We start from the raw sequence: 27,460 nt of genomic DNA, 5'->3' as shown, positions 1-27,460 counted from the left end.
CCGTAAATGTGTTGCTTCAGCTACACTCCTTAAAAGATAGCGGAGATTTATTCCCACCCTTGTGTCTCACCTACTGCTGCTGTGTTTAACGCTGTTGACAGGAGGCCTTTTCTCTGCAGGACTAACCTTCAGGGACGGAGGGGGAAGTGCAGCGTCTTGCTGCGGATTGACTGATGTGTGTGAGTTGCGTATGAAATAGATGTTAATGATTTCAAATTAGGTGAGAGTGTTGTGTTAATGAAGTCGCAAAGGGATTTCCAGTCTTATAGTGAAAGTGTGTCCGCAATGGATTTAGAGAGAAAGTCTCTCGCGTTTATTGGAAGCGTCATCTTGGAGACTTTGATGCATTACAACGTCACATAATAGACAAAAAGCATCAATGACAGTGCACAAAAAAAAAAAAAGTTCTATGTACATGGATTTTCAAGATGATTTAATGTTGTGACATATCAGATAATTAAACACATCACACAACACTTCTGTGGTATGTTGTTATTAATCAGTTAAGTTTGTCTTTTTCCATCCTCCAGCTCTTCCTCTGCAGACAGAGTCTCAGTTCATCCAGAATGGGGACAAGTCTTTGGGGAAGGACATCTTGACTTCATACGACTCAGCCATCACAGACCTCTCTCCTAAAACAGACTCCAGCCCCATAACAGAGACCCTCACCAAGACAGATGTCTCCTCCAAGACAGATGTGAGGCCATCCACCCCGGGCAGCAGCAGCAGCCCTCAGCCCAAGAAAGGTAGAGTTATCTATGTTTTTGTTGTTTAATATTTGTTATATACGCACAAGAGTCACTTTTGGTTTAGCTAGCAAAACGGCAGTACTTTAGACCATTACATTTATTGGATTTAGGCAGTGAAACATCAGCCTGCACTCTCTGAAGATTTCGCACAAGGTTTTTGAGCCTGGCTCCAGGGATTTGCTCCCATTCAGCCACCAGAGCATGAGTAAAGTCAACCACTGATGATTTTGGGCGAGAAGGCGTGGCTCGTTCCTGTTAATCCCAAAGTTGTTGGACTGGGTTGAGGTCAGGTCACTGTGTGCAGGCCAGTCAAGTTCTTCCACACCAAACTGTAAAAAGATTTCTTCATTGGCTTTGTGCAAATATTCATTGTCATGTTGAAACAGAAAAGAGCATTCCCCAAACTGTTAGCACAAAGATGAAGGCAGACTACTGTCTAACATATCATTGTATTCTGTAACATTAACCTCCACAGGGTAGTCCACGTACTTTTGGACATTGGCAGTGAACATCAAACCCAAATTCCCTATTCTTATTAAAAATTAAACGGAGAAGTTAGTTCAGTGTGTGTATAGAATTATTATTAGATTTTATCATTTTTCTAGTGGTAGAAGTAGCAATATCAGACTGTGAAAATACTTCATTAAGTTATACATTGAAAATATTACTTAAGTACGTAAGCATTATCAGCAAAATGTACTTAGAAAGTATCAAGAGTAAAAGTACTCATAATGGTGAAAAATGACCCCCTGTGAGTGTTACTATTATATTAATGGAGTATTATAACTGCTGATGCATTCATGTCTTGTTTTAGCTGGTCAAAGTAGAGCTGATAAGAACTATGTAGTTTAGTATATTTTAAGTACAAAACATGATGCATTTTTATCGCGTTTTATAAGTTCATCATGTGTTTTGTTTGCAAAATCTTAGTTTGCATTGTTAAGATGTCAGATTAATTGTAGTGGAGTATAAGTATAAAGTAGCATAACATGGAAATACTCCAGAAAGTACAGATACAAGGAAATCACAAGGACATTTTCGAATTCTACACATTGCGGCTTTGAATAGTTCTATGCTTATATTTTTCAGCAGTAGTTTTGTTGATATATGCTTCTATTTTGCCATATATAAGCAATAATTATAATACACAGAAGGAGTGCTGTACTGTGCAGTACTGGCACGCGTGTGCTTCATTTGCGGGCAGATGGGGCTGGGATCAGATAGGATGTTGGGTTCCAGGTATAAAAATAATTAAGGCAGAGCGATGCAGCAGGGAGCTAATGCCAGACACAATGCAAGGTCATAGTTGTTGTGATGGCAAATACACAATAGTTACAATTACAACTGTTGAAATTGGAAGCAGAAAGAAAGTGCTGAAATGTTTAATTGTCAGGCCGATATTTCCCGCCACTATCCTCGGGCTGGGTCGGGCCGGGCCGGGCCCTTGATCGAGCATTTGTGTTTTTTTAATCATTACTTTATTAGCCTAATTGGGTGGGGAAAAAGCTATTGCATAATCATGTGCAGCATCTCCTCCACTCGCACGCATCACACCGGGCCTGCTGTACTGTATTGTGGAGATAAAGTGCAACATGGAGCTTGAAGATGTAAAGAAAAAGATAAAAACAGGAGAATTAAGTTTGAGCAAATTTGGAGGAAAGTCGGAGGTATGCAACCATTTTAAACAAGTCGTGGGCAGTGACAACATATGTGTTGGCTTTGTCAAGTGCATTAAGTGCGGAACACTGCTCGCCTATGACAGCAAAAAAACGGGGACGATGAACAGACACATGAAGCGGGCTTGCCATGGCAGAAAAGATGATAGTCAGCCTTCAATGTCCTCTTTTGTTACTTCTCCAAGCATACCCCTTCTAAACAGATTTCTTCAGTTCAAAGAACTCTGAATTGTAGTTGAGAAGGTCAGTTATAACGGCCCACGTATTAAAAAAATTGTCTGGTTTAAATTGGGCTCGGGCTCATAATTACAGGTAATGTGTCGGGCCGGGCTCGGACACAACGTGCACAGGCTCGGCTAGGGTCGGGCTTGATTTTTTTGGGCCCGATCTAAAGTTTAGTCTGTGTCAGGCTGTGGGCTCATTTATTTTCTTCTTCATCAAAACCTTCACATAAAACACTGCAGTGCCTCCCACATAAAAGTTTTGACTATAAGTACAGGACGTTACAAGTGAAAGGGACACTTGTTAATTAAAGTGGGGTATTTTCTATCCTTCATGTTTCATTTCTGACCTTGCTTCAAAGGCAAAATCTACCCATCACACACATGAAACCTAAAAGCATTCAAGCATGATTTTCACATACTTTTTGTCCTAATGGAAGTTTCGATGTATATTGAGTCATTCCCCCCAGACAGATGGTAGTGGCTGAGAGCCAAATCATAATTTGCTATGGGGGGAGACGGGTCGTTTAGTGTGGAGGAAGACTGATGGTAGAGGTGGAGGGGGGACGGACTGATGCATTAAGTGACGTCTCAGTAGGGACGAAACCTCCAGGACGATGAGATTTATTTTTCTCTGCACTTCATAGCTTCTGCATATTAGCCAGACTGAAGTGTGCAGCCGTGAAGGAAACTCTGAAAGGTGGGGAGGAAATTTAGGTTGCCATGGAGATGGGGCTGAAGTGCTGCTGGGCCGTCTGTGATTGGTTGAGAATGCGCGGCATACATAGCCTATTGAATAGCATGGATGAGAACCACAAAAGGAGACGGGCACCCCAGGGGTCCTGGTTTTTCCAAATGTGTGCACGGCTCTTCAGTCTTGGCTTTTCACAGCCAGTTTGACAAATCCTCATGTTTCACCAGCGCGTCTTCTTAAAGTGTATCAGGATTCATGCTGATTATCACTGCAGATGAGAATGGCTGAAAAACAGATGTGCATCACAGTTACAGTTGAAGAGTTTTTAGCATTTGTTCAGTGAACAAAGAGGAGGAGCTGCATTGACCTTGAAACTGAATCAATGAAGAAAACCTGCAGATCTGAATTAAACTTCCTGGAGCATTCTTACTTCTATGATAAGTCTTAAGGTTTTATGCATGTTTCTGTAACATGTTAAAGGCTCACTTCAGCCAAATGCTAAACAAAATAAAAGTAAAATCTATCCATGCAAATCAATTTGGTTTGTAATTTCCAGGTTAAATTTCTACCCCAATCAATAGAAGTCTATCAAATCTTGTTAGTGGTGCTCACAACACGTTTTTCCAGAAACAGTGTCCCTGTTGCTCGGGATAATCCACAGAACATGTTGTCAGATGTTTTCAACTGGACCATTTCTCTGTTATGAAGCAGTTCCACTTAAAACTGTTTGCAGGATTGTGTGTTAATCAAAGTAACGGGAACATTGTTTCGGTAATGATGCATTTCTGTTGAACTTTTAAATACATTTTCAATGCTGTGCCCACCACAAATTTGTAGCTCAGGCGTTCTTCTTCTCCAGCTACTCCCGAGGGATTTCAAGAGATTCCCGGCCAGATGGGACATGTAATCCCCCTCAGCGTGTTGCCTGGGGTCTCTTCTCAGTTTGACTTGTTCCTGGAAAACCTCTAGAGGCAGGCGTTTAGAACGCATCCTAATCAGATGCTTGAACCACCTCCACTGTCTCACTTTGATGCAAATAAACAGAGGGTCTGCTGCAAGCTCCTTCTGGATGGCTGAAGCAGTTCTTCTCAGCTCTACTGCACATTTTATTGTCTTTGAGCTAACTGCTCAGCATCAAACATCAGACACAGTTAGCTACTAGCTGGTGAACATAACAGTGGTGGTACATTTTGCAGCTAAAGAGACCTCAGAAGTAGGTGGAGACCAAAAACAGAGCTAAAAGACAGTGAATATTGGACTCAAATTCATCCAGTGGACACAAACACGACTCCAAATGAATGATAATGTTGCTCCTTAACAGCTGGATGTGTAAATGAGCAACTGTTTGCTAATGAGTTCGCCACATAAACTTGCAGCTTGTTTGCTCTGCCTTAAGTGGGCAAAAAAATCAGTTATTGCTGGTTTAAGTTGAAAGATTTAACTGAATGTTTTATATTTTCTTTTTCCCTTCAGATTCGATGAGCTCAGAGCAACGACAGAAACTTGCCAAGGAGCGGAGGGAGGAAAGAGCCAAATATATTGGTAAGAAATGATAAAACAAATTGGATTTTCTTTAAACTGGTGATGCATGTAGCGAGAATTTGTTGTAACCAACTTGAAGCATGCACATCTTCTATTCTGTAGTATTAACTTTCTTCTGTCACTCTACTCTGACGTGACTGACGGTTATTGTCGTCTCTTATTGTTTCTCCTCGCGTGGCTTTCAGAACAGCAAACTCAGCTGCAAGGTAAGGGGCTTCACTAAAACCCTCAGTGTCCGCATCCGTCATGCCATTTGGGAATAATCTAACTTGTGATGTGAATCCCAGGCGTGCCCTTTCTTCTTCTCTCCATGAATTGATTATGTTTTTTATTTTGGTTTTCTGTCATCATTCGGTTGAAAGTTTTGAACCCTGTGAACACTCTTCAGTTTCACTTTTGATGTAAATGTTTCCGCTCATGTTATGTTTAAATTTTACTTTATGTTCTTCTGCATTCCCACACAGCGTGCATGTCCCACACCTATAATCATGGTTTTACTTTGTGGCTGCAGAATTAAACTTTCCTCTCCTATGAAAATATTGTGCTAGTCCAAAGACATATCAAGTTTTCAAACACAGGGCTTCTCCTTGTGGATGTCAATCAGAGCAGAACCTGGTGGGCGTTTCCTTGCAGAGACGTCCCATGAAGTCCATGGTGTGATTACCATAAACTGGGTCCAGGCCTCTCAGACAGATTAGATTTAATTACTACTTTCATTAGCATCAATGATGTGGTCATGCCGCAGAACAGTTAAAGGGGAATTCTGCTGCCTTTTTATCTATAATATCTGAGGTTTACTCAGCTTCAGTTGGTCTGAGATAAGTTTAGTTTCCTGCAGTCTGCTTCTATCTGTAATTACATGGTACAACGTTGAGGCTTATTTAATGTGGGGCATGCAATTTGTTTAGAACAGTATGCACATAAAGGGCATGTAGGTCACAACACACAATTTTTACTTTTCATGAATCCCTTAAAGAACATATATATTTAAACATATTGTGCAGAATGAGCACAATGAGCACTGTTATGTAACTTTTCAATGAATGTTTTGTGCAAACTGCAAAAATGAGCTTAAAGCTTTAAACCGACATATTTTTCAATCCTGCTGCACGGAAGGCAGACATAATTGGATTTCTTTCAGGAATTGGATATATGGAGGAGTGAAGAAAGCTTTCTCATTGTCGATGAGGCTCAGACTTGTGCGCCTCATTAGTGAAGATGAGCTGTAGAATACTGAACTAAATACAAACCATGTCTTTGCCTCACAACACGGCTACATCCTCGCAGAGCTAAATCCACTAAAAAGTATTTCTAATGCTGTCTAACTCCCAGCAATATGAAGTAATATTGAAACATGTCATGCCACTACTTTGGTTGGATCCAGCATGTAACCCACGCTCATCATCATCCATTGTTTAAACTCTCCACCATGCTGACAATATGTTGTGTAAACAGGCTTACATGCAAGTGATAAGAAAGATGCAAATCTAAGATGTACTGTAAGAGAGAGAGAGGGAGGATGAGAGAGGCAGCTGCTGTCCAGCATATAGTACAGAAGGTTTAATTTAGAAGGATTGATTGCTGTTTAATTGTTCCTCCAAGAAATGAGCCACAGCAGCGTATGTCAAAGAGAAGCAGGCATCTGCTGGAGGGTGCTGTAAAACACAGCGGGAAACTGCTGCTTATTTACTGTTATCAGGATTATAGTGTAATAAAACTGTGTCTTCCATCTGCTTCACCCATTCTGTTTGAGTATCAAGAGTTTAAGTGGATAAACACTATTGAATGTGAAGAATTTACTTTGGGACATCCTACGTAGAAAGAAGTTTCTTTAAATCACTGTTGAATTACTGTACTATATTTCAAATACATTCGCTTTGATTTATCTTTTTATTATCCCTTTTAATAACCTTAATGTTTTAGCTGTGCCAGCAGCGTGGCTCTAGTGATGGTAATGTCTTTCTGTCGATTGCTCCATCCCTGATGGACATATTTTGACAACTATTAAATGGTCTCCAGAGGTGATTATAGTAATTCTCTGACTTTTCTTTAGCGCCAGAGGTTTCATTTATCTAGTAAAATATCTCCACATCTACCAGATGGATTTCCACAGAATTCTGTACATTCATGGTACCCAGAGGATAATTCCTGTTGACTGCCATGAGGTTATTGGGTTTGAGTAAAATGTCTCGACAGCTATTGGATGCACTACCATAAAATTTGGTGTTGTCATTCATGTCCACCTCATCGTTGGTCCAAGAAAAGAAAACCCTGGTCTTACTTTTCGCCATTGTTGTTCTTTCTCCGAAGTATTTTCAACTTATACGTACATAATTTAAACTGCAGGCTATTGTCAGACAATCTGCTTCCTGTTTACACCGGCACGCACCTGCCCATTGTATGTGAATGGTCATGTGATTTGTCTTGTCACACGTGTTAATATGGACGCAGATCAGTTCTGCTACGGAGCTACAACTCTTGTATGGATGGAGATTGTTTTTGTCCCAAAATGGAAATGGAAATTGATTTATTTGAAACGGACAATGCACCAATAAACATTGAACTTGTAATACAAGAGAATATTTCTTGGGCCAGGTTATAGCAACAATTGCTAATTTCCACCTTAAAAATGAAAACGTAGTATTGTAGATGTTGCCTCTACCTTGTTATCCTGCTAAGCACTTTCTAAACATTATTTAAGAAAGGTGCCATATAAGAATTGTTTATTATCATTTGGATAATTTTATCATCATTGTAGGGAAACAAATAGGCTGGACTTTGCATACAAAACACTATTCAGATAACCACAATATAGAAAGAAAAAACACAGACAAATGTGATCCTCAGCAACCTAACTTTCTCCTGTCATTTTTATTACTCGCTCTTTCTCTCTCCTCGGCTTTTCTGTCTAACTGTTAACCCCTCTCCCTGTGGTCACCCTGCAGCGGCGAAGAAGGCCCAGTGGCTGGAGAAGGAGGAGAAGGCCCGGCGTCTGAGGGAGAGCCAGCTGGAGGATCGCAGGAGGAAGCTGGAGGAACAGAGGCTGAAGACTGAGAAACGCAGAGCTCTGCTTGAGGAAAAACAGAGACAGAAACTAGAAAAGAACAAGGTGAGAAAATACATGAACTCAGGATGTAGTAGCTCAGAAGAGACGAAGTGTGTGCCTGCTCTCCAAAATATTTAGTGTTAATTGAAGTCAGGGTGGAAAAGTCAACACTTTACCAGTGTTTATGCAAGCTTAATGCTTAGTATTTTTTTTGACCTATGGAAAATTGCCTGTTTGACAGGGATTTGGCCCCATCTTGAATATCAATGCCAAGTATTGGCAGCATACAGTTTTCCAGTAGTCATAAGTGCAGACTTTTCATTGATTGTAATTTGAGCTAAGAGTTATTGATCACAGCAACCTTTTGGCTTCTTTTTGACCTTAAAATGAAACACATGCCTTTGAGAGTTCCAGGCTAGCGCTTTCCTCTGCTTTAAGTCTTTATGCTAAGCCGAGCTAATCACCTCTAGTTGTCCAGACTGATACCCCCATATAACCCCATATTACACTTTAAATACAGATTGAATAGACAAAATATAACATGTTAATTAGTGAGCTTTAGAGGTGCTGGTAGGTGGACTATGTTAACTTTGAACAAAGCCAGGCTAGTTGTTTCCTCCTGTTACCAGTATTAATGCTAAGCTAAGCTAAGCTAACCGGCTGCTGGCTGTAGCTTCACATTTACAGTGCTCTTCACAAGTAAGAGCAAGAATTGTTCCGAGTGTATGTGACTCAGTCGTGACTGTGTGGTCCCTCCAGGAGAGATATGAGGCAGCTATCAAGAGGTCGACCAAGAAGACGTGGGCCGAGATCCGCCAGCAGAGGTGGTCCTGGGCGGGTGGACTCAACCAGACCTCCCGCAGAGAGAGTGAGTTTCAAAATGAACCACAACCGCACGGACACTCAAACACAATGAGAGGAATATGTATCACATCCTCACTGTAACTCGAGCCTTCATGTTGAGCAACGCTGCACAGACTGTGATTCACTGGACCAACTGATGCAATTCAAGGAAATAACTTCTAAAGGGTTTGTCATAAGGGCGGGGTTCCAGAGGCATATGACCTACTCAGTAATTTAAACTTTTTGTTAATTCCTTAGTGTTTTTTAGGCAAAAGTCGGTTTTGAGTACAGATATAAACGTTATCACAGTGGCAGAGAGATGACCAACAAGGTAGCTATCATGAACATGTTTCATTAGATTAGCAGTGCAAACTCTGTTTTTTATGGAGTTGTGAGCTTATTCCCCTTTTCAGACCGTCAAACATGTGACGGGCTGCCTCTTTTATTTTAACCCATGACACTGAGGTCAAGACAAGTTTCTCTCCGTCAAAGTGTGAAATATCCTGAATGTGTGTGAGAGTGTGTGTGTGTGTGTCTGATAATTTCTTGCAGCAGAAAAAAAGCAAAAGGCAGTAGTTACTCTAAATGTGATTTCTAACTATACCACACCCTTCCCACGCTTTCCTTAAAGTTTCCCTTCAATTCCCTTCAAGTCTGAATTCAGATTCTCCTAAATGTTAATGAGAGAACCTCAGAGAATGGTGAGTCCCAGATCCAGACCGAAGGGAGTCGGCAGCCCCCCCACCTCTTATCAGTCCTCAGCTGGGGCCGCCTGCACTCCGGCCGCCTTGTGAACAGTTGTTGTCTGTTGCGTTCTCTCCGGTGCAGGCAGATGCTCGGCCTCCACGGTCAACTTGCCGAGACAGGTGGACCCTGTCATTAACAACAGGCTGTCCAAGTCCTCTGCCACGCTCTGGAACTCCCCCAACAGAAGTAAGGACGACCCGACGTCAATGTCCACCAGGCTTCCTCTCCCTTTCCTATTCATCCCCCTCCACCTTCCCCACTCCTCCTACCCTAATCTGGTTTTTTGGTTTTCTTCTTTTATTATTATAACTGTCGTCTCTGGCGGCCTGCCTGCCTGCCTGCCTGTGCTTGGTGACTGGTCATTTACCACCTACTCCCTCCTCTTGTCACGCTCTCGGTCTCGTGTGCATCGTGGTTTTTGATTTCAGTTGGTGGTTGTCATTGATTTGAGCCTTCTCTGCATTTTGATCAGCCTCCCTTTCACCTCGACATCACTGAGCCATATTTTGTGATATATGTTTTGTTTTTATAGGTTTATAAGTTCACATCTTGTCTTGACACCATCTTTATTGGTTGTCCCCTCCACTTTACTGTCGGTGGTTTGGTGTGGTGGTGGTATTGGTGGTGGATATTATCTAGTGTGACTGTTGCAAATGAAAATAGAGCAACTAAATGCACATGTATTGTATCATACTTTTGTGTTATGTGTTATTTTATGTAGATATATAGCCTGTTTCCATAGAGATTAAGCCTCTTTTGCGTGGTTAGTTATTTACAGCAACATATTGCTGCCAGCAAGACAAAAACATATTTGCTCAGTTTCTCTTTATAATGTGAAAAGTTTTGTCGTTATTAGTTAAACTATTCTGCTTTTACAAGAAACGTTATGTTGTTAAATCATGAACTTTCCTAAATTACAATAAAGCAACATATAGTTAGAACAAGAATCCTAACAGTAAGTTGGCATGCTTCTATAACATACAAGTCAAAGTGTGTGTAGCCATTGTAACGGCTAATTAGACACAGCGGTGCTTTGAGCTTGATGCTAACATCACCATGCTAATATATTCACTATAACAATGCTAACTTGCTGATGTTAGGTAGGTTTAATGTTTACATGCTAGCGTGTGAGCTTGCTAACATTAGCCGAGACTAACAACAGTCACTGTGGTCACAGTCCACAATTACAGGATAATGTGATGCATTTTATTACTCATGAGTTCATCATTTCATTTTAAGAGGATAATTGTGTTATTTCTTCTTTAAAGAATTCAACACATGATCCAATATTTGTCGTTGAGATATTTCAGTCTGAACAAAAGTGGTTTACAGACCGACACCAAGCCATGTTGCTAAAAGCGTGTCTATAAACTTCCATACGTTGTTTTGACTGAAGGGTTTTGTTATGTGTCAAAATGAAGTGATATGTTGTTATAACAAGAGACGTTTCTTGTAAGACCAGAATAATTTGGTATGTACTAAAAACAAGGGAAATATTTCAAAACAACGTAAAAAAAATATCTTGTTATAAACACTAAAAGGACCTCGTTATAACAAGAATCTGAGCAGATTTTTTTTTGTCGTGACGGCAGCAACACGCTGCTGTAATAACATAAATATATAGATTGACTTGTTATATCAAAACCATTTCATCAGACTCCTGAGTTGTACATAAGCAGCACTGTCTTCATCCCAGATTTGTCACGACTCATAACATGTTTCATTAGAGATCGTATCACCCACAGTGCAATCAGCAGTTCAGCTCTCTGCTCCCCCGTCGCCACAATAGAGATCCAGATTTTGTGCTTGATAATCACTAATAAAACAGATGCGCCAACACTGCGGGATAATTTCGGAGCTGAATCATATTAGAGTCGATATCAGAGCTCATGTTTCTGGCCTTTGGGAGACGCTCTGCAGTCTGCAACAGTGTACCAGTAATAGTGTGTCGGAGGGAAGGGGGTGACTTTTATAGATCCAGGCATCAATCTACCTCCAGGTGAACAGTCGACCACCAGGCAGCTCAGCTCAGCACAGCCTCCTCTTGTCGCATTGGAGAAAGAAGAGGAGGAGGAAAAACTCCTGTTGCCTAGCAACGGGAGGTAGTCGGGTTATCAGTTAGTCATAAAACGTGAAAATGATCCATCCAACGTACAGCAGAGGTGACTGTTACATAAGAAAAGCCAGTCTATGATACAAGGAGTGTTTTTTAGTGTTAATGTAAATTGCGTGGAAACAACATGACTCGTGTCGTTCTTGGCAGCACTGTTGTGATTGCACTATTATCGTGTGTATATGTGTTTATAGGTGTCATGCATACCAGCAGAGTGATACACTATAATAGAGCAATGAGAAGAAGCAGTACACATGGTCCAGTTGTCACTAAAAATACATCTTTGCACAGCATGGTGTCAGTTTTTGTTATGAAAAACAGGAAAACTGGACTGTAGCTGTCGCAATCCATTAGATCTCATGTTGAGACGGTGCATTCTGTGTCCATCTGTACGTTGTTGTCTCCTGTGCAGTCACATGTTTTCTATTGTATTTGACTATTTCAGAGGAACAGGGCAGGCCAGTAAATAGAGATAAAACCTACATGATGTTTACTCCGTGAGATGCCTCAAAAGGCTCAAACATAACACTTACTAATGGTTGATTCTCTCTGTAAAGAGTCTCTAAATCTGAGCTCTCAGTCTGCATCATTCATCATTTCTTTCTCTCTATTCCCATTATGGGGTTTTCTAGTATTTGTAAAAAAATAAAAAATCATACACAGGCATTTATAGTTTCTAACAAGACTGATTTGATTCTGCCAGAATCAAAGATGCTGCTGAACTCTGACTAAACTTTATTCTCTGACATTAGGTTGGCTTTACTCATGAGAGAATGATTTATTGGTGTGTGTGTGTGTGTGTGTGTGTGTGTATGGGTGTGTGTGTGGGTGTGTGGGAGTGTGTGTGTGTGTGTATGGGTGTGTGGGTGTGTTTCCACCCGTCATTACAATGCATTTGATTATGTCCTGCTGTTGTTGGACCTATACATGCTGAATTTACATCACTTGACACTCGATAACAGTTAGATACATACTGTATAATACCAGAATGGTGTGTTATGCTAATGCTGAACTCACCAGGACTGCACTGCATTGGGTTTGATTGAGGTTGAGTTAACGTGATTTTTAAGTGGTAAGTAATGAAAATTAACTTGGGTTTGCTCCTCTGTGTGTTGTTATCTAATGTCTGATACTGTGTGGCTAAAGTTCAGTCATTCATCCTGTATGATTTCTCTGTATCTCTGAGTCTGAGTCTGATTAGCACATTAATGCAGAGTAAAACTCCACTCCGCATCAGACTGTGTTCAGTGTGTGTGTGTGTGTGTGTGTGTGTGTGTGTGTGTGTGTGTGTGTGTGTGTGTGTGTGTGTGTGTGTGTGTGTGTGTGTGTGGAAAGATGTGCAGCAGTCATCAATGAGGAGCGGTACACCTCCTGCAATGTGCGTGTGTTCACCTGTTCGACAGTATGCAGGAGATATCAGGGTTTTTTGTGGTGAGTACCTGTGAGCAGCTGTGACAGTAACCCAACACTGACAGTGCCCTCTTGTGTCAGCCCGCAGCCTGCGTCTGAGCCCGTGGGAGAGCCGGATCGTGGAGCGGCTCATGACGCCGACTCTGTCCTTCTTGGCCCGCAGTCGCAGCGCCGCCACCCTCCTCAACAACAGCGACTCTCGTGAGTGTGAGACCCCATCTGGATATTTCTACTCAATGTACCCAACCTCCACTTTTCTGCACATCACTGCAGTGTGCATGGAGAGAGGAATAATAGTCTGTTTGGTCACCTTAAGATCCCTTTTTTAGGACTTTTTTTTTTTTTTTAACAAAAACATTCAGTACTAAATAACATATTTCATTACTCTTATTTCTTTGTTTCAGTCTTTATTTTTTCCCCTCTCTATTCTGCTATTTTTTTTTAAAGATTATTTTTGGGCATTTCTGACTTTAATGGATAGGACAGCTATGAAAGGGGGAGAGAGGGCGGGAAGGAAATTGTCACAGGTCGGACTCGAACCCTGGACCTTCTGCGTCAAGGCATTCTGTATATGTGCTCTACCAACTGAGCTATCCTGGCCACTATCCTGCTATTTCTCTCGCTATCTCTATGTTTTTATTGAAACTCTGGGGTGATATTTGGTTTGATATAAAGATAGGATACAATCGCACCACAAGGTCCATGTTCTAGAGCTTTCAATTATATCATATGACTTTTATCGGACGACAAAGTTCACCCAATTATCATGAAATTGTAGATGTTAAAAATTTCCATTTTTTCCCGAACACTTCTCCGGAAAGTTCGTCAAAGTAGCCTTAAAAGCTAAGTTTCAACTTTGAAGTCCTTGAACTGTTCAGAAAAATTGTAAAAAGACAGGTGAGATTGTTTTTACAGGAATACTTATTTTCCTTATCTAATCTCTCAACCCAAAGATATTCCTCTTACAGTGACATAAACCAGAGAAAAACTGCAAAATCCCACATTAGAGAAGCTGAAGCCAACAAAGATTTGTAATTTTTGCTTTATAAAAAACTTGTCTCAGTCTGTGTTTCCACCCCTCTTACCCTTTATCTCTATGTATCTGTCTTTATTCATCTTTTTATATATAAAACCCTATGGTGACTTTTGGTTTGAGGCTGCAATTTATGATTATCTACAATTTTGGTTAAGCTGTCAATAATTTGTTCACAAGATAAACGTTTTTGTCAAAACAGACTAAATAAAAATAATAATCAATTTACAATTATATTATATATATATATATATATATATATATATATATAAACAGAAAAGAGCAGCAAAATCTCACATTTGAGACACTAATATTGGACATTTTTTCTTTACAGATTATTAATCGATTATCAGAATAGTTGTCTTATTGATTCCTGAGGGGAAATGTGGTCTTTGCTGCTTTAAGGAATAAAGCTATAAAAGGCACTAATGGATAACAATAAAAAGAGGATTAAACTTTATACATGAAATCAATAACATTCTATCAAAAAACTAAAATAATTGACCTTCTCCTCAGCTATCATTACTGAATCTGTCAGCCAGATTGAGTCATTGTCTCGTAGCATGTTTCCTCACTGAGAGGCATTTATTATCTCTCTGCATGGTGTGTGTGTGTGTGTGTGTGTGTGTGTGTGTGTGTGTGTGTGTGTGTGTGTGTGTGTGTGTGTGTGTGTGTGTTGGGCTCTGCTGCCGCTCTCTGCATGTTCATGTGTTACTCAGACTCTCATCACTGCTCCCGTTCAGCCTCCGCCAGCCCGCTGAACGCCTGCTCCCATCACCACCCGCACCAGAACACCGCTGAGCGCTGGAGGGTCTCCTCCGCCAGCACGCCAGACATCACCCAGCGCCAACGCCGTCGAAACTCCACACCGGTAGGCACACACGACCCATGACCTTTTTTTACGCAACTTTACTGTTTTGGTTCTGTCTCACTGCTCTTGTGGCAGCTGTTGGAAAAGATCTTAAAACCCATTGTACGCATCCTGCTCAGCACCAAACAGCTGACAAAAAATGTTAACGACTAGCTGGTGAACATAGTGGAGCATCTAGTAGCTAAAGAGACAGATATCTCGATCCCGAAGTGGTGGAGACCACAAACAGAGCTAAGAGAGAGTGATTATTGGACTTACATTTCAGGTGTCCAGAAACACATCTCCAAATGAATGACAGTGTTGCTTTGTGTTTGCTACAGTAACATGTTCAATCATCAACTTTAGATGATAATATGTAATATATCTTGTGTTTACAGCTTGTTGCGCTGATCTCTAAGTGGTAAAAAGTATTTTTACAGAACCCTAATTTCACATTTTTGTTATTAAATAGCATTTGCAAGGAAATAAACTGTCAAACCAGGTTGTTTTCGATTTATGTTATGTATACTGTTAATAATGTGGACCGTGTAACATTGCCATTTGACAATACGGACATTTAACAAAAGGCCTTTATCTGCATTATACATCAGGCTCAGCCTGAGGTAATAACTGTTTATTTATGACATGTCTTTCTTCAAGGTGGACAAAAAGAAGAAAGAGAAGAAAGACAAGGAGAGGGAGAATGAAAAAGAGAAGAACTCTCTCACAAAAGTGCAGAAGAAGAGACAGACAACATCACCTGCCACCACGACCCAGAGATCCAGGCCAGAGACCAGGTATCACACAAACTGCCTTGTTCCAGCTCTTTAGATCAAACCTTTCCCATATATTATCCAGAACAAATGTTAAATGAATTATATTTTGAGTTAAAGCAGTAGAGAGACTGAGAAAGAGAGAGAGGGAGCCAATGTGCTTTATCCTCTGAGCAGGGTAATGTCTGACAGATGGTCCAAGGGGCTATAATCTAACAAATTTAAATGTTTTTGACTCTGCTGGACACCGTTCAGTCAGAAGCAGAGGGCCAGTCTGCCAACAGCAGGTCTGTTTGTGTCAGACAGAAAGATTTTTTTCCTGACTGATGCATGGGGGGTCTCCCTGCCTCCTCTCCTCTCAGGTTACAGCAGCCAAAGAATCACTCATATCTTCGACATGACCCAGTTATGCAGTGCACTGGGAACCTCATTACCTTTTCCTACCCGGCTGTGAAACCTCATCTCCTAAGCCACCAACTCTCTCTTTGACCCTCCTTCTCCTCTCTTCTCATCAGCACCCCGAAGCCCAGAAACAGACCTCCGTCACCCGCCGCTCCCAAAAGTCGGCCCCTGTCCCCTCTAGTGCCGGCGGCCTCCAAGACCCCCATGGGCAAGAAGACACCTCCTCCTGGCACCAAGCCCCGGCCCAAACGAGCACAGACGCCCGCCAGGGTGCAGGCCCAGACGGTCACTGCAGTCGCTGTGGAAACAGGTCATGAACCCCAGCAGCCCAGCGCTCCAGAGGAGAAAAAGGGTGAGTGTGGTTGCCATGGAGACGATAGCCGAGCTTCAAGGTGACCTAAAGGTGACCGTGTTAAAAATAAGGGTGATTACTGCAGAGTGCCTGTGACAGATTCTAACCAGCTCTCTCTCTAATCTACGACAGCTAGTCACCTGTACTGAGTCTGACTGGTTTCTAACTGGAGTGATGTTGCACACTGTCAAATCACAATTACGCTGGTTAAATGTTGTACGACAAGCACCAGGCTGTTGTAAAATAACCACAGATTAAACTTTTCATCTTAGTAATTAAATACTTGAAGGGATACAGTTCACACAGTTCCATGAAAAATCGTATATCAGTTAAACCTTCTCTCTCTACTAAAAACTGTCTGTTCTTACCAGTCCTCCTCCGATGTCTTTATCCAAAACACCGGATAACCGGGGTCACCTTCTTTTTAATTAAGTTACAATAGACCTTTTTTTACGAAAGAAATTTTGTCATAGTAGGATACCAGGTCCTGGTATTGTGCATGCTGGCCCACTGGAATAGCGTACTGGAACACTTAATGTCCAGAAAAGTAAATTAAATTTAAAAAGAGCCATCATCTGCTCTTGGCAGGATATTTGAGCTTCTGTAATTATATTTGACACTGCAATACATTTCCTCTGAGGAAAACTTTCCCAAACTGTGATGAGAGCCTGTATTTTTTATTATTTAAAAAAAGAAAATTCAATGTTGAATCAAAGCTATATAATAAATAATTTCTTCTTATTATTATTTATCATCTGGCAATCTCTAGTGACTTTTCCTCATCTTATTCTTAAGATGTTTTTAATAATCATGTTCTTGGTAAACCAGATGTTTGCTTTCCTCTCTTTGTCTTCTCTCTAACAGACTCCAGCAATGTTCCTGCCATCGTGGTGTCCTCTGCACCGCTTACACCTCCTTCCCTCAGCCCAGCAGTTGTATCAGCAGCCTCTCCAGCTGCTCCAAACATAGTGCCGGCTGCCTCAGCTGCTTCTCCTGCTGCACCCTCCACCAATAATCCTGCTCCTTCTGCTGCACCCGCTGCCACCGCCGCCGCCGCCGCTGCCTCCACCACCATGGCTGCACCAGCCAGCCGGCCGTCAGCAGGCACCAACAACCCAGAGGAGGCTGCTCGTGTCCTGGCAGAGAAACGCAGGCAAGCCCGGGAGCAGCGGGAGAGAGAGGAGCAGGAGCGTCTGGAGCAGGAGCACAGGAACAGGTCAGACTTAATGTCAATACGAACATCAGTCTGGTGTTGATGTCATGTCAACATAACACCTTGATATTCATCATTTAAAGCTTTAGTGCGTAACTTTTTGATATTAATAAACGTCCGTTGCATTCAAGCCATTGCCAAATGAGTTGCTTCAAAGCTAATTAAGACTATCAGCTCCACACAACTCTCTCTGTATTTCTCAGTCTGGCTATGTTCAGAAGATTGTGTTGCCCGGTGACTTTCCTGCACAGAAGCTCCAGGGAAGATAATGTTCCATGTTTTTTTAATCCTCCGTGTCCTCCTTGGCTACAGGCAACTGCGTGGAGGAGTATCACGTGGACGCGCTGACAGTTTTGTTGTCATTACTTAGAATTCCTCATCTGGGCGACAGAAACTACGCACTATAGCTTTAATGTCATTTAATATCTATAACAGTGATAATATGTTGATGCATTTCTGACTGTGAAGAGTATGAAGTTAAATTGCATCTTTACTGACAAGAGACAGAACATTCAAATTAGAGAGTTTTGACAAAATAACAGGAAGACCTTACAACATGATGCACAGTACTGCAATAAAAAACACCTTCTAAACTTGCATTGTAAGGTTAGTAGTTACCTTGCTACAATATTAATTCATTTATTTTTTCAGACAAAAAAAAGACAACATTTTGGTTTAGCTAATAATTTCTGTTATTTGGCAGTAATTGCAAGAAAAATAGGAACTTCAAAACAAACACAATTGCTCCATTTAGACCCAAATAAATGAAAAAAAAATAAACAAATAAAATGAGTAATCATAATTCATTATTTATTGAAAACGTTGTTATTGCCATTTATCATCTACGCTACCTGAAGACTAATTTCATGTTTTTCCATGTTCAGCTGTCCCGCTGCTAGAACACTGTAGGAAGGAATTGTTGTTGAGTTAATTATTTGCAATTATACCTATACCTTTAGTACTGATATCATTTCTGTAATTATGACCAAATCACATTCCCAGGAAACTTTCTACAAAATGATTTGGAAATTTTCAGTGAAGGTTTTGAATATCTGAATTGTTTCTTATTCAAAAGTTCTCCTTCATTTAAAGGTCCCATGGCATGAAAATTTCACTTTATGAGGTTTTTTAACATTAATATGCGTTCCCCCAGCCTGCCTATGGTCCCCCAGTGGCTAGAAATGGCGATAGGTGTAAACCGAGCCCTGGGTATCCTGCTCTGCCTTTGAGAAAATGAAAGCTCAGATGGGCCGATCTGGAATCTTCTCCTTATGAGGTCATAAGGGGAAAGGTTACCTCCCCTTTCTCTGCTTTGCCCGCCCAGAGAATTTGGCCCACCCATGAGAGAGAGAAATCATGGCTTTCAAACTAGCAAAGTGGCAGTTGGTCAAGGCCACACCCCCACCCTCCACCTCAATAGCTACAGACACAGAAATGGCACATCCTAAGGAAAGCTCATTGTGGGACTAGCTCTAGTGGCTGTAATTCTGCACCAAGGCTGAATTTTGGGAAAGAGACTTCCGATACAGTATTAGGGGACCACTGAGGTCTATATAAAAGCATCCAAAGAGCACCATGTCATGGGACCTTTAACAGAAAGACGTGTGATGTTTTCATCAGTTTAGGGGCCTCTGGCTGCTACCGTATGTGTCACAACATGGGATGAATGTAAGCTTGTTGTGTACAGTGTTAGCCTCAGGTAGTGAAGAATGACTTGTGAGAAATTTATGAGAACTGACTGTTCTTTTTAGGTTAATAACCCCACCAACTGCTGATCTATGTGCAGCTATATTATAGAAGTATTTTGTATGTAACACGGATACGTCTTTCCAGGATCCTCCGGGAGGAGGCGATGGTCCGGGATGCAGAGGAGAGGAAGCGTAGAGAGGAGGAGGCTCGATTCATGGCTGAGCAGCAGCGTCTGAGGGACGAAGCCCAGCGAGCTCAAGAGGAGAAGGAGGCACAGGAGGAGAACGAGAAGCTGCAGAGACAGGTCAGTGTGTGACCAGAACACATGCATGTGATCTGGTGAATGAGATCAAAACAATTGTAGAAAGAAGAAAGAAAAACATGCTACTGCGCCTTTGTGTTATAAAATGAGGGCATGCTACCATGTTTTCATTGTTCAGAATGACAAATATGTATTTTGCTTTATAATATTTGTGTATGTTTTTCTTGTGTTGGACCCCAGGAAGAATAGTCTTCACTGCGGTGATGACTAATGGGGATCCTTAATAAACAATAAACAATAGCGGGAATTAAACCCTCAACCCAAGTTAACCGGGTCCAACACTTCATCAGTGAGACACACGATCATTTCTCAACTGTGACTACTGTATGCACTGAAAACCCTCTGATTTTCCATTACCAACATGAATCCCTTTGATCCCCACATGCAGTAAGCTTATTTACCATCTGGGCAGATTAATGCATGCGAGGATGCCTGAGCTGTCGGGGGGTTTGATACTGTACGTGAGCCCGAACATCTGACTCACCCCCTGACTGACTGTCTGGCATCTGGGCAGATTATAGGAGTCCAGAATATGTGCTGCTGTCACGGACGATGCGTGAGCCCTGTTAGTCAGAGGTCCCTTGTCTGCCCGGGCAGATGCCAGCTGGTGACCTCCATAATGGGGATGAGCAGAGGCTGAGGGAGCCATTGTGATCGGGGAGATAGGGACAGGCCTGTGTTGCCTCTGTCTCGTACACTTGGCTCTGCAGTGGGCTGATAGTTGGATAAGCAGCATCAGTGTGTGCTGTGCCTCAAGCACTTAGCTACGCTCGACTCCCCTTTACCCCTTCAATCGGACCATTGTTCCACGCTGACAGCTCAAGACTAGAATGGCCGCATATTTTTTACAGCTCAAGTGTCGCGCTTGATGTAATGGAAACTGAAAATGTGTGTGACTGTTTCCGATTTGTGTCTACGAAATCCAAACTAATTGCTGCAGTTAAAGTCAGTGCACTGTGGTGAAATGCGTGAAACTCACGATTTTAAAAGGTTACAACAGTTGACAGATGGGATTTATGCACACATCATAATTTTTGTTTTCATTGCTGACTTCACCACATCTGTTTGGTTGGTACTGAATCTAAATACCCAGTGAAGCATGTAATGGAATTACTCCGATAATATCAACTCTGGTCTGAAGGCTGCCGAACAGACTGAGCATGTGCTGCCCCCTGGTGGTCAAGAGTTGTCCTCCATTACAGTACATTCGCATACAATGTGAACACCAGTGATGGAAGAAGTTTTCAGATCCTTTACTTAAGTAGCAACACCACACTGTGAACACTCCACCACCAGTATACGTCCTGCATTTAAGTATTATCAGCAAACCATGAAGTCTGATTTCTTCAACCAGACAAAAAAAACAATGTCAATGTTGTTTACTTACACTTATTTAGGCATTCATTTATATTATATAGATAGATAGTCTTTGTGGTCCCAGGAGGGAAATTTGTTTGCACAATCAGCACGTCTCATATGAAAAACATACAAATACACGACAACAAATACAGTAGATATATGGTCATATCCACATAAACATAACACACATCTATCTATACGTAGTATTTTAAAGGGACAGAACTTCTGCCAAAGCAGCGTTTCCTCCATGTCATTAGTCCAAATAATATGTTATAAAGAAATTGATCTGTGGCCATTTATATGTTTAACGAAAAAGAAATGTAATTTGATGAAATGTATATTTAGTTTAATTGATGCTCTATTTACATCTCTAACCACAAACCACAGAAATAGACTAAAGACTAAAATGCAGTTTTAATGCAGTTCTAGCTGCATGTGTGACTTTTCTATTAGCCATTAGGTGGTTTGTTTTAACTGTGAAATTGTTACTTTTGTCAGCTTCATAGGAATGTTTTTGTTTTCTATTTTCAGAAGGAGGAAGCTGATGCCAAGGCGCGTGAGGAGGCCGAGCGTCAGCGCCTCGAGAGGGAGAAACACTTCCAGAAAGAAGAGCAGGAGCGGCTGGAGAGGAAAAAGGTGAGAAGAAACAGAGCAAAAGAACTTCACAGTCAAGTTCACACTCGAGTTCAACCCAGTTCTTCCTCCATTTAAAGAAACATCTAACTAAGTGATCTCTCTGTTTGATCTGCACAGCGCCTCGAGGAGATCATGAAGAGGACTCGGAAAAGTGACGCAGGAGAAAAGGTATGTGTGATTCCTTTTTAAACAGAGGAAACTAAACTTCCTCTTGACTTTTTATAACAGATGTCTTTTTGTCCTTTATCATCACAGAAGGATGTTAAAGCTTCTCCACAGGTCAACGGAAAGCACACAGAGCTCAGTAAGGGTGAGTGTTGCAGTTGCTATGTCATATATACGGCCTGAAATAAACTAAAATAATACAAACTCTACAAACTATTGTTATTATTTCTGCAGCAGCTGGAAACCTGCAGAGTCCCGATGCAGCAGTCGTCAGCCCATCAACTGTGTCCGGTCCTGTTGTAAATGGCGTCCAGCCCACCACTCACCAGAACGGCGTCTCGGCCAACGGAGAGGCGGCTGACTTTGAGGAGATCATCCAGTTGAACAAGAGCGGTAACCCGACGCAGACTCAGAGCGGCCTGGTCAGCGAGCCGATCCTGGCAGAGCCCTTCCTGATGAAAACAGGCCCTATGAAGCCTCAGCATGTCGCAGGTACAGTGAAGAGACACCAGATGAGACTGTGATCATACAGCAGAGAATTGTGTTGCGCACAGTAAATAAACTGTGTATTGGGCTTAGTTCATGCTTAATGACTTTTTGTACATAAAGGACGATACGTGTTTTAAATTTCTCTGGAATCAATTAATCATGAGGTCAATAAAACCATCTTACCATCCAATCTTAAAGTTCAATCCTACATCAGTGTTCGGATTTTTTTGTTGTTGAAAATTTTGTTTCCTCAAATTAATTAAATTCCTTCAAATAAAGAAATATCTTTTTATAGTAATAATATCATCATTTTTCTTTCCACGTGGTTTCATTTGAATGAGTTGTACAGGCCTAAACAGAAAAAGGTATTCAGTATTTCACAAGAAAAAAATTCATAAATTCGAGAAAAGTCTACAAAAATTAACCATCTTGTGACCACTCATATTTATATTAGGGACCACTTTGAGGGTCCTGACCCCAAAGTTGGGAATCACTGTCATAATAAGTCAAACATTTCACTCTTTCAACTAAATGTGTATTTTGGTTGTTTACTTTATAGTCTAAAAGAAGACATGTTATTGGCATAATAGCCCCAAATCTCAATTATTTTTTTTAAGATTGTTTTAGGGCATTTTTAGGACTTTATTTGACAGGACAGCTGAAGACATGAAAGGGGAGAGAGAGGGGGGAATGACATGCAAAAAGCAAAGGGCCGCAGGTCGGAGTCGAACCTGGGCACACTGCGTCGAGGAGTAAACCTCTATATATAGGCGCCCGCTCTACCAGCTGAGCTATCTGGGTGCCCCCAAGATCTCAAAATTGACCAGTGCATGAAAAAACAATGTTTTTGCCTGCCGTGTCTGGCCTTAAACTTTTCATCATTACCTCCCCTCTGTTGTTCTTTCCCTGCAGAGGTCCTGTAAGTCCTCACACATCTCCATGGAGACGCGCCTTATGTCTCTGCTTGAGCTATGAGATTCATGCCACACCACAGCGGCTTCTAAAAAATTGTGTGCCAAACAAACTATGAACTGCGCTGAATTCACATTTCACAGTATCTGCCACAAGAGGACAAAGAGGAGCTTCTCATCTGAAATATAAAAACATGCAACATCAAGTATTCTCTGTCTCCACCACGTGTTCTGGTGCAGTATCTGTCTGATTTTATTGAAATGTCACATGCAGATTTTACGGTGCACCTTAAAGATGACTGACTGTGTAACGAATTTTAGAAAATACAATTTTAGAAAATACACTATAAGACCCTGGAAATACATAATATTTGACAATGGTTGTTATTATTACCGTTGTTACGATATTGTTATTGTTATTGTTATCTTAAGTTGAACTGTGTGTGTGTGTGTGTGTGTGTGTGTGTGTGTGTGTGTGTGTGTGTGTGTGTATGTGTGTTTGTTTGTTGTTTTTGTCTTGAATTACTGAGTTATTTAACATGGGGAGCATTGTAAGGACCGGCCACAGACAGTGTATGTAAATGTAAATGAGCCCGGCTGCCTAGGCCTCCTGTTACAGGGGATCTGTGAAATAAAGCTTTACGAAAGGGACTCCTTGTCTGTCTATCTGCATTTATGTTTTTATTATTAGAAAACATTAGATATCCACTCTACCTGCAGAGATCTGGAAGCAACTAATGCTGTAAATTAATGTTAGAATACAGATTTCTTTGTCAGATTTTGAAATAAAGCTGCACAATTAATGTATATTAACATACTGCATGAACACTGTTGCATCACAAGGAAATGAGACAGCGGTACATTTTTGAGGTACTTTAGTATTTATAGTATCTGCTACTATACTTTTACTCTACATGTCAGAGGGAAATACTTTTTATTCCACTAGGTTTATTTGACAGCTTTAGTTTCTAGTGGCTAGTTAACATTTTACGTAAAACACGTTTGATAAACTAACAGAAATTACAACATAGTTAAAGATTAAACCAGTGTTTGCCAACATAATTGGCTTGGTCTGTTTGTGGCTTCTTGTCACGTTTCAGATGTCTATGAGTTGTTAACAGTTTCACCAAAGAGATTTTTACCCTTTACATTTGGAGGCCCAGAGAGGTAAACTTATTCAATATAGCCCAAAAAGCAAAGGTTAGTGAAAAATCCCTAACAGGTCTACCAGGTTTTGTAACAAAACTTTGATTGTTTATCTTTCTGAACCTGTTAATCATCTCATGACCCGTCAGATTTAAGTTGTGACCAATCGGAGGGGCCCGACCCCCAGTTTGGAAAGCACTGGACTTTACTATCTGACTGTATGTAAAGTAGGTGAAAGTAGCTCCAGCAGCTACAGCAGTAAAATGCTGCTCACATCATGATTGCATTCATAAATCCGTATTAACAGTCGATTATGTGATATACAGTAGTATGCCAACATGTCAACTTTTAGTCCATGACTTCATTTTTAAATCAGTATTTTTTTAAAGTAGATTTTTTTACACAGTAATCTTATCCTTGCATGGAATTTATTTTGCAGTTGTATTGTACTGTAGTTGCAAATTAAATGTAACTTTCTTGCTAGTTAAATTTAGCCTGCAAGCCAGAGTAATAAATATATATAGTCATATAGTGCATGTTCATGTCTGTTTATTTATCTTCTCTCAGGTATCATCTTGTTTGACTTTAAGGAAAAGCAAACAAGAGACTGAACATATCTCCGAGTGCAGGTCCAGAGCTCACTGTCCTTTAGCTGCATTACAGAGTAACATGTTCAGAGAGACCAGAAGGTGGCAGCGCAATTAACCAGTGATGATCATGATTTCAATACAATTTTGCATAAATTTCTGCATCTGTAAACACTACTACCAGATATTTTTACAACCATTGTGATGCATTATGAGTGGTTATAATGGTGGAATATGTACATATATGTATAATGTTGTTTTTTATTTGACCAAATGTCAACATGGACATTGTGGACATGGACACCTGAAGCATCATCAGTTACTTAAGGAGATTCATCAGTAAATTTATATTGCACTTTCATAAAATCATGGGCATTATAAGACTTAAGATTTAAAAAAGAATGATAAACCATGCAGCTGAGGTAGAGATATCTTGACTTGTATCACAATTAAGGATCAAGCTTCAAAAACACTGGATCCTACATTTCCCAAAACACAATTACATCTCTTCCTTAAACATGCCTCTCTATTTTCTTAGATTTGACAAAACTCAGAAGACTTTATACAACTGTTTTCATAGGATTTTAATCATTTTTTTTTTAAATGCAATAGAAAGCTCTTAAACAAGTGTCTAGATTTCAATTCTGGATTTGAAAACAACTAAATTTTATTCTTTTTTTTAATTTTTGCCTTAATTTGACAGTCGACAGTGCAGAGAGACAGGAAACACATTCAAGTGTCTCTGGGAAAATGAGATTTTATGTATGAAAGAATTAAAAAAAGGTTTGATTTTAACAGGGTGCTTCTTTTTTCAGTTACAGTATTTGCTTGGCTGTGGCTTTATGCCACACGGAGCAGAGAACTGACCCCAGACAGCTCTGAGGTGAAGTCTAGCCAAAGGATCAAAGGTGTGTGCGTGAGATTTGCTGTCCACTTGCTATAATGCACTCTAGCAATCAAATATTAGAAGCCTTGTGGTCGCTCTAGTTTTCCCTTCAGCCCCAGGTAACGTAGTCCTCAGACAGGACTCTCATTGCTGCAGCGGCCAGTCAGTTTGGGTCACAGTGCATCTGCCACCGGGTCGCTAGCATATCGAATGTCTAACAAAATACACTGGAGATTGTTTCAATGTGACCACGCTGCCATTTGGCACAGAGATGTGATTCTGGACAGAAACCCGCAGGGGAGGACATGTTGTCTGTATCTGTTTGCTTTGGTTTGGATGGTGATTTTGTCATTAGAAAGCCTACTTACCAAACAATGCTGTGCTGCACACAAACAGTCCACGCTGTGAATATTCTATTATGTTTACAATGCTTTCAGTGGATGTTTACATGGTAACGTTACTCCAGTTTCACCTGCATGAGACAGGTGCAATGCAGCAGTATTTTTAACTCATTGATGGCGATGTCTGTTGGTCGGTCTACCATTTTGGTCCAGACTGAGTATCTCAACTACTATTGGGTGGATTTTCATACAATTTAGTACACACATTTATGTTTCCCAGAGGATGAATCCTACTGTCTTTGGTGATCTTCTGACTTTTTATCTAGTGCCACCACGGGGTTCACATTTTTGTTTTCTAGTGACATGTCTTAAGAGCTATTGGATGGATTGCCTTGAAACTTGGTGCAGAGATTCATGGTTCCCAGAGGATCAATCCTACATACTTTATTTTATCCTCTGACCTTTCTTCTAGCTCCACCAGCAGGTCAAACCTTTCACTTATCTCATAAAATTTCTCAAAATCTTTGACAGACATTCATGGTTCCCAGCTCATGTATCATAAGTAATCATGAGGCTGACATTTGTGATTTTGAGTGAAATGTGTCGACAACTATTGGATGGATATCTACGACATTCAGTTCACAGGATGAATTGTAACTGTGATGACCCCTCAAAATCTTAACTTGTCCGGTATTTACTGTTTATGACCAAATACCTGAAAAACTAATGACATTCCCATCACCTTCAGCTGTACTTTGTGCTTCGTCCTAATTAGCAAATGTTAACATGCTGGCATCAGACCAATACAGCATGCATTGAACCAGTTCAGACAGTTCTGAGTAAGATCATCCAAACAGAGCATGACATTAATGTTATCTTGTTGCAAATGTTATTCCTCTTCATGTTCCTGGACGGTTAGGTTTTTGCATAACCACTTTCTGACTGTGTTATGAATGACACTTTATGTGACTTGACGCATCATGGTTTGTACATGTTTGAATACGTGAACAATGTGAGGTCATACATATGTTGTCCCACATTGACTCTGTTGCTTTATGGCCCAATCAGTGTGGAAGCAGAGATATCAAGATGACTGAGGAGCTTCAGTGTTGCTGTGAATGGGCCGAGGCGGAGCATTACCGAGCTACTAGCTGCTTAAATTTACACTGGGCTTCAGCCAAAAGCAACAGGATACACATTTAAAAACACGTCATGTAGCTGAGTGATCCAACTCTCCCATCCTTCACATGACAAATGAAATGAGA

At 40.9% G+C, this 27,460-nt stretch overlaps 1 protein-coding gene across 4 annotated transcripts in view; it reads left to right on the top strand.

The window, feature by feature from the left end:
• Positions 1 to 23,886, top strand: part of LOC114568107 (MAP7 domain-containing protein 1) — a 40,166-nt gene extending 16,280 nt beyond the window's left edge. The window contains exons 2-17 of one of the 4 annotated variants that reach the window (XM_028597498.1): positions 531 to 746; positions 4,814 to 4,882; positions 7,828 to 7,991; positions 8,688 to 8,796; positions 9,600 to 9,704; positions 13,123 to 13,242; positions 14,818 to 14,945; positions 15,585 to 15,721; positions 16,213 to 16,451; positions 17,316 to 17,667; positions 19,498 to 19,657; positions 21,566 to 21,670; positions 21,788 to 21,838; positions 21,926 to 21,980; positions 22,070 to 22,327; positions 23,237 to 23,886. In XM_028597498.1, coding sequence (XP_028453299.1) covers positions 531 to 746; positions 4,814 to 4,882; positions 7,828 to 7,991; positions 8,688 to 8,796; positions 9,600 to 9,704; positions 13,123 to 13,242; positions 14,818 to 14,945; positions 15,585 to 15,721; positions 16,213 to 16,451; positions 17,316 to 17,667; positions 19,498 to 19,657; positions 21,566 to 21,670; positions 21,788 to 21,838; positions 21,926 to 21,980; positions 22,070 to 22,327; positions 23,237 to 23,247 — 2,279 coding nt within the window. In that variant the 3' untranslated portion in view covers positions 23,248 to 23,886. Of the gene's footprint in view, positions 1 to 530; positions 747 to 4,813; positions 4,883 to 7,827; positions 7,992 to 8,687; positions 8,797 to 9,599; positions 9,705 to 13,122; positions 13,243 to 14,793; positions 14,946 to 15,584; positions 15,722 to 16,212; positions 16,452 to 17,315; positions 17,668 to 19,497; positions 19,658 to 21,565; positions 21,671 to 21,787; positions 21,839 to 21,925; positions 21,981 to 22,069; positions 22,328 to 23,236 lie in introns of all 4 variants that reach the window. The other 3 variants (XM_028597497.1, XM_028597496.1, XM_028597499.1) reach the window with 3 other exon arrangements.
• The last annotated feature ends 3,574 nt before the right edge of the window (positions 23,887 to 27,460 follow it).

Source organism: Perca flavescens, chromosome 14, assembly GCF_004354835.1.
Source record: "Perca flavescens isolate YP-PL-M2 chromosome 14, PFLA_1.0, whole genome shotgun sequence".
In the NCBI taxonomy this organism is placed as follows: domain Eukaryota; kingdom Metazoa; phylum Chordata; class Actinopteri; order Perciformes; family Percidae; genus Perca; species Perca flavescens.
The sequence above is the reverse complement of the archived record's forward strand: the minus strand, read 5'-3'. Positions and strand labels throughout refer to the sequence as shown.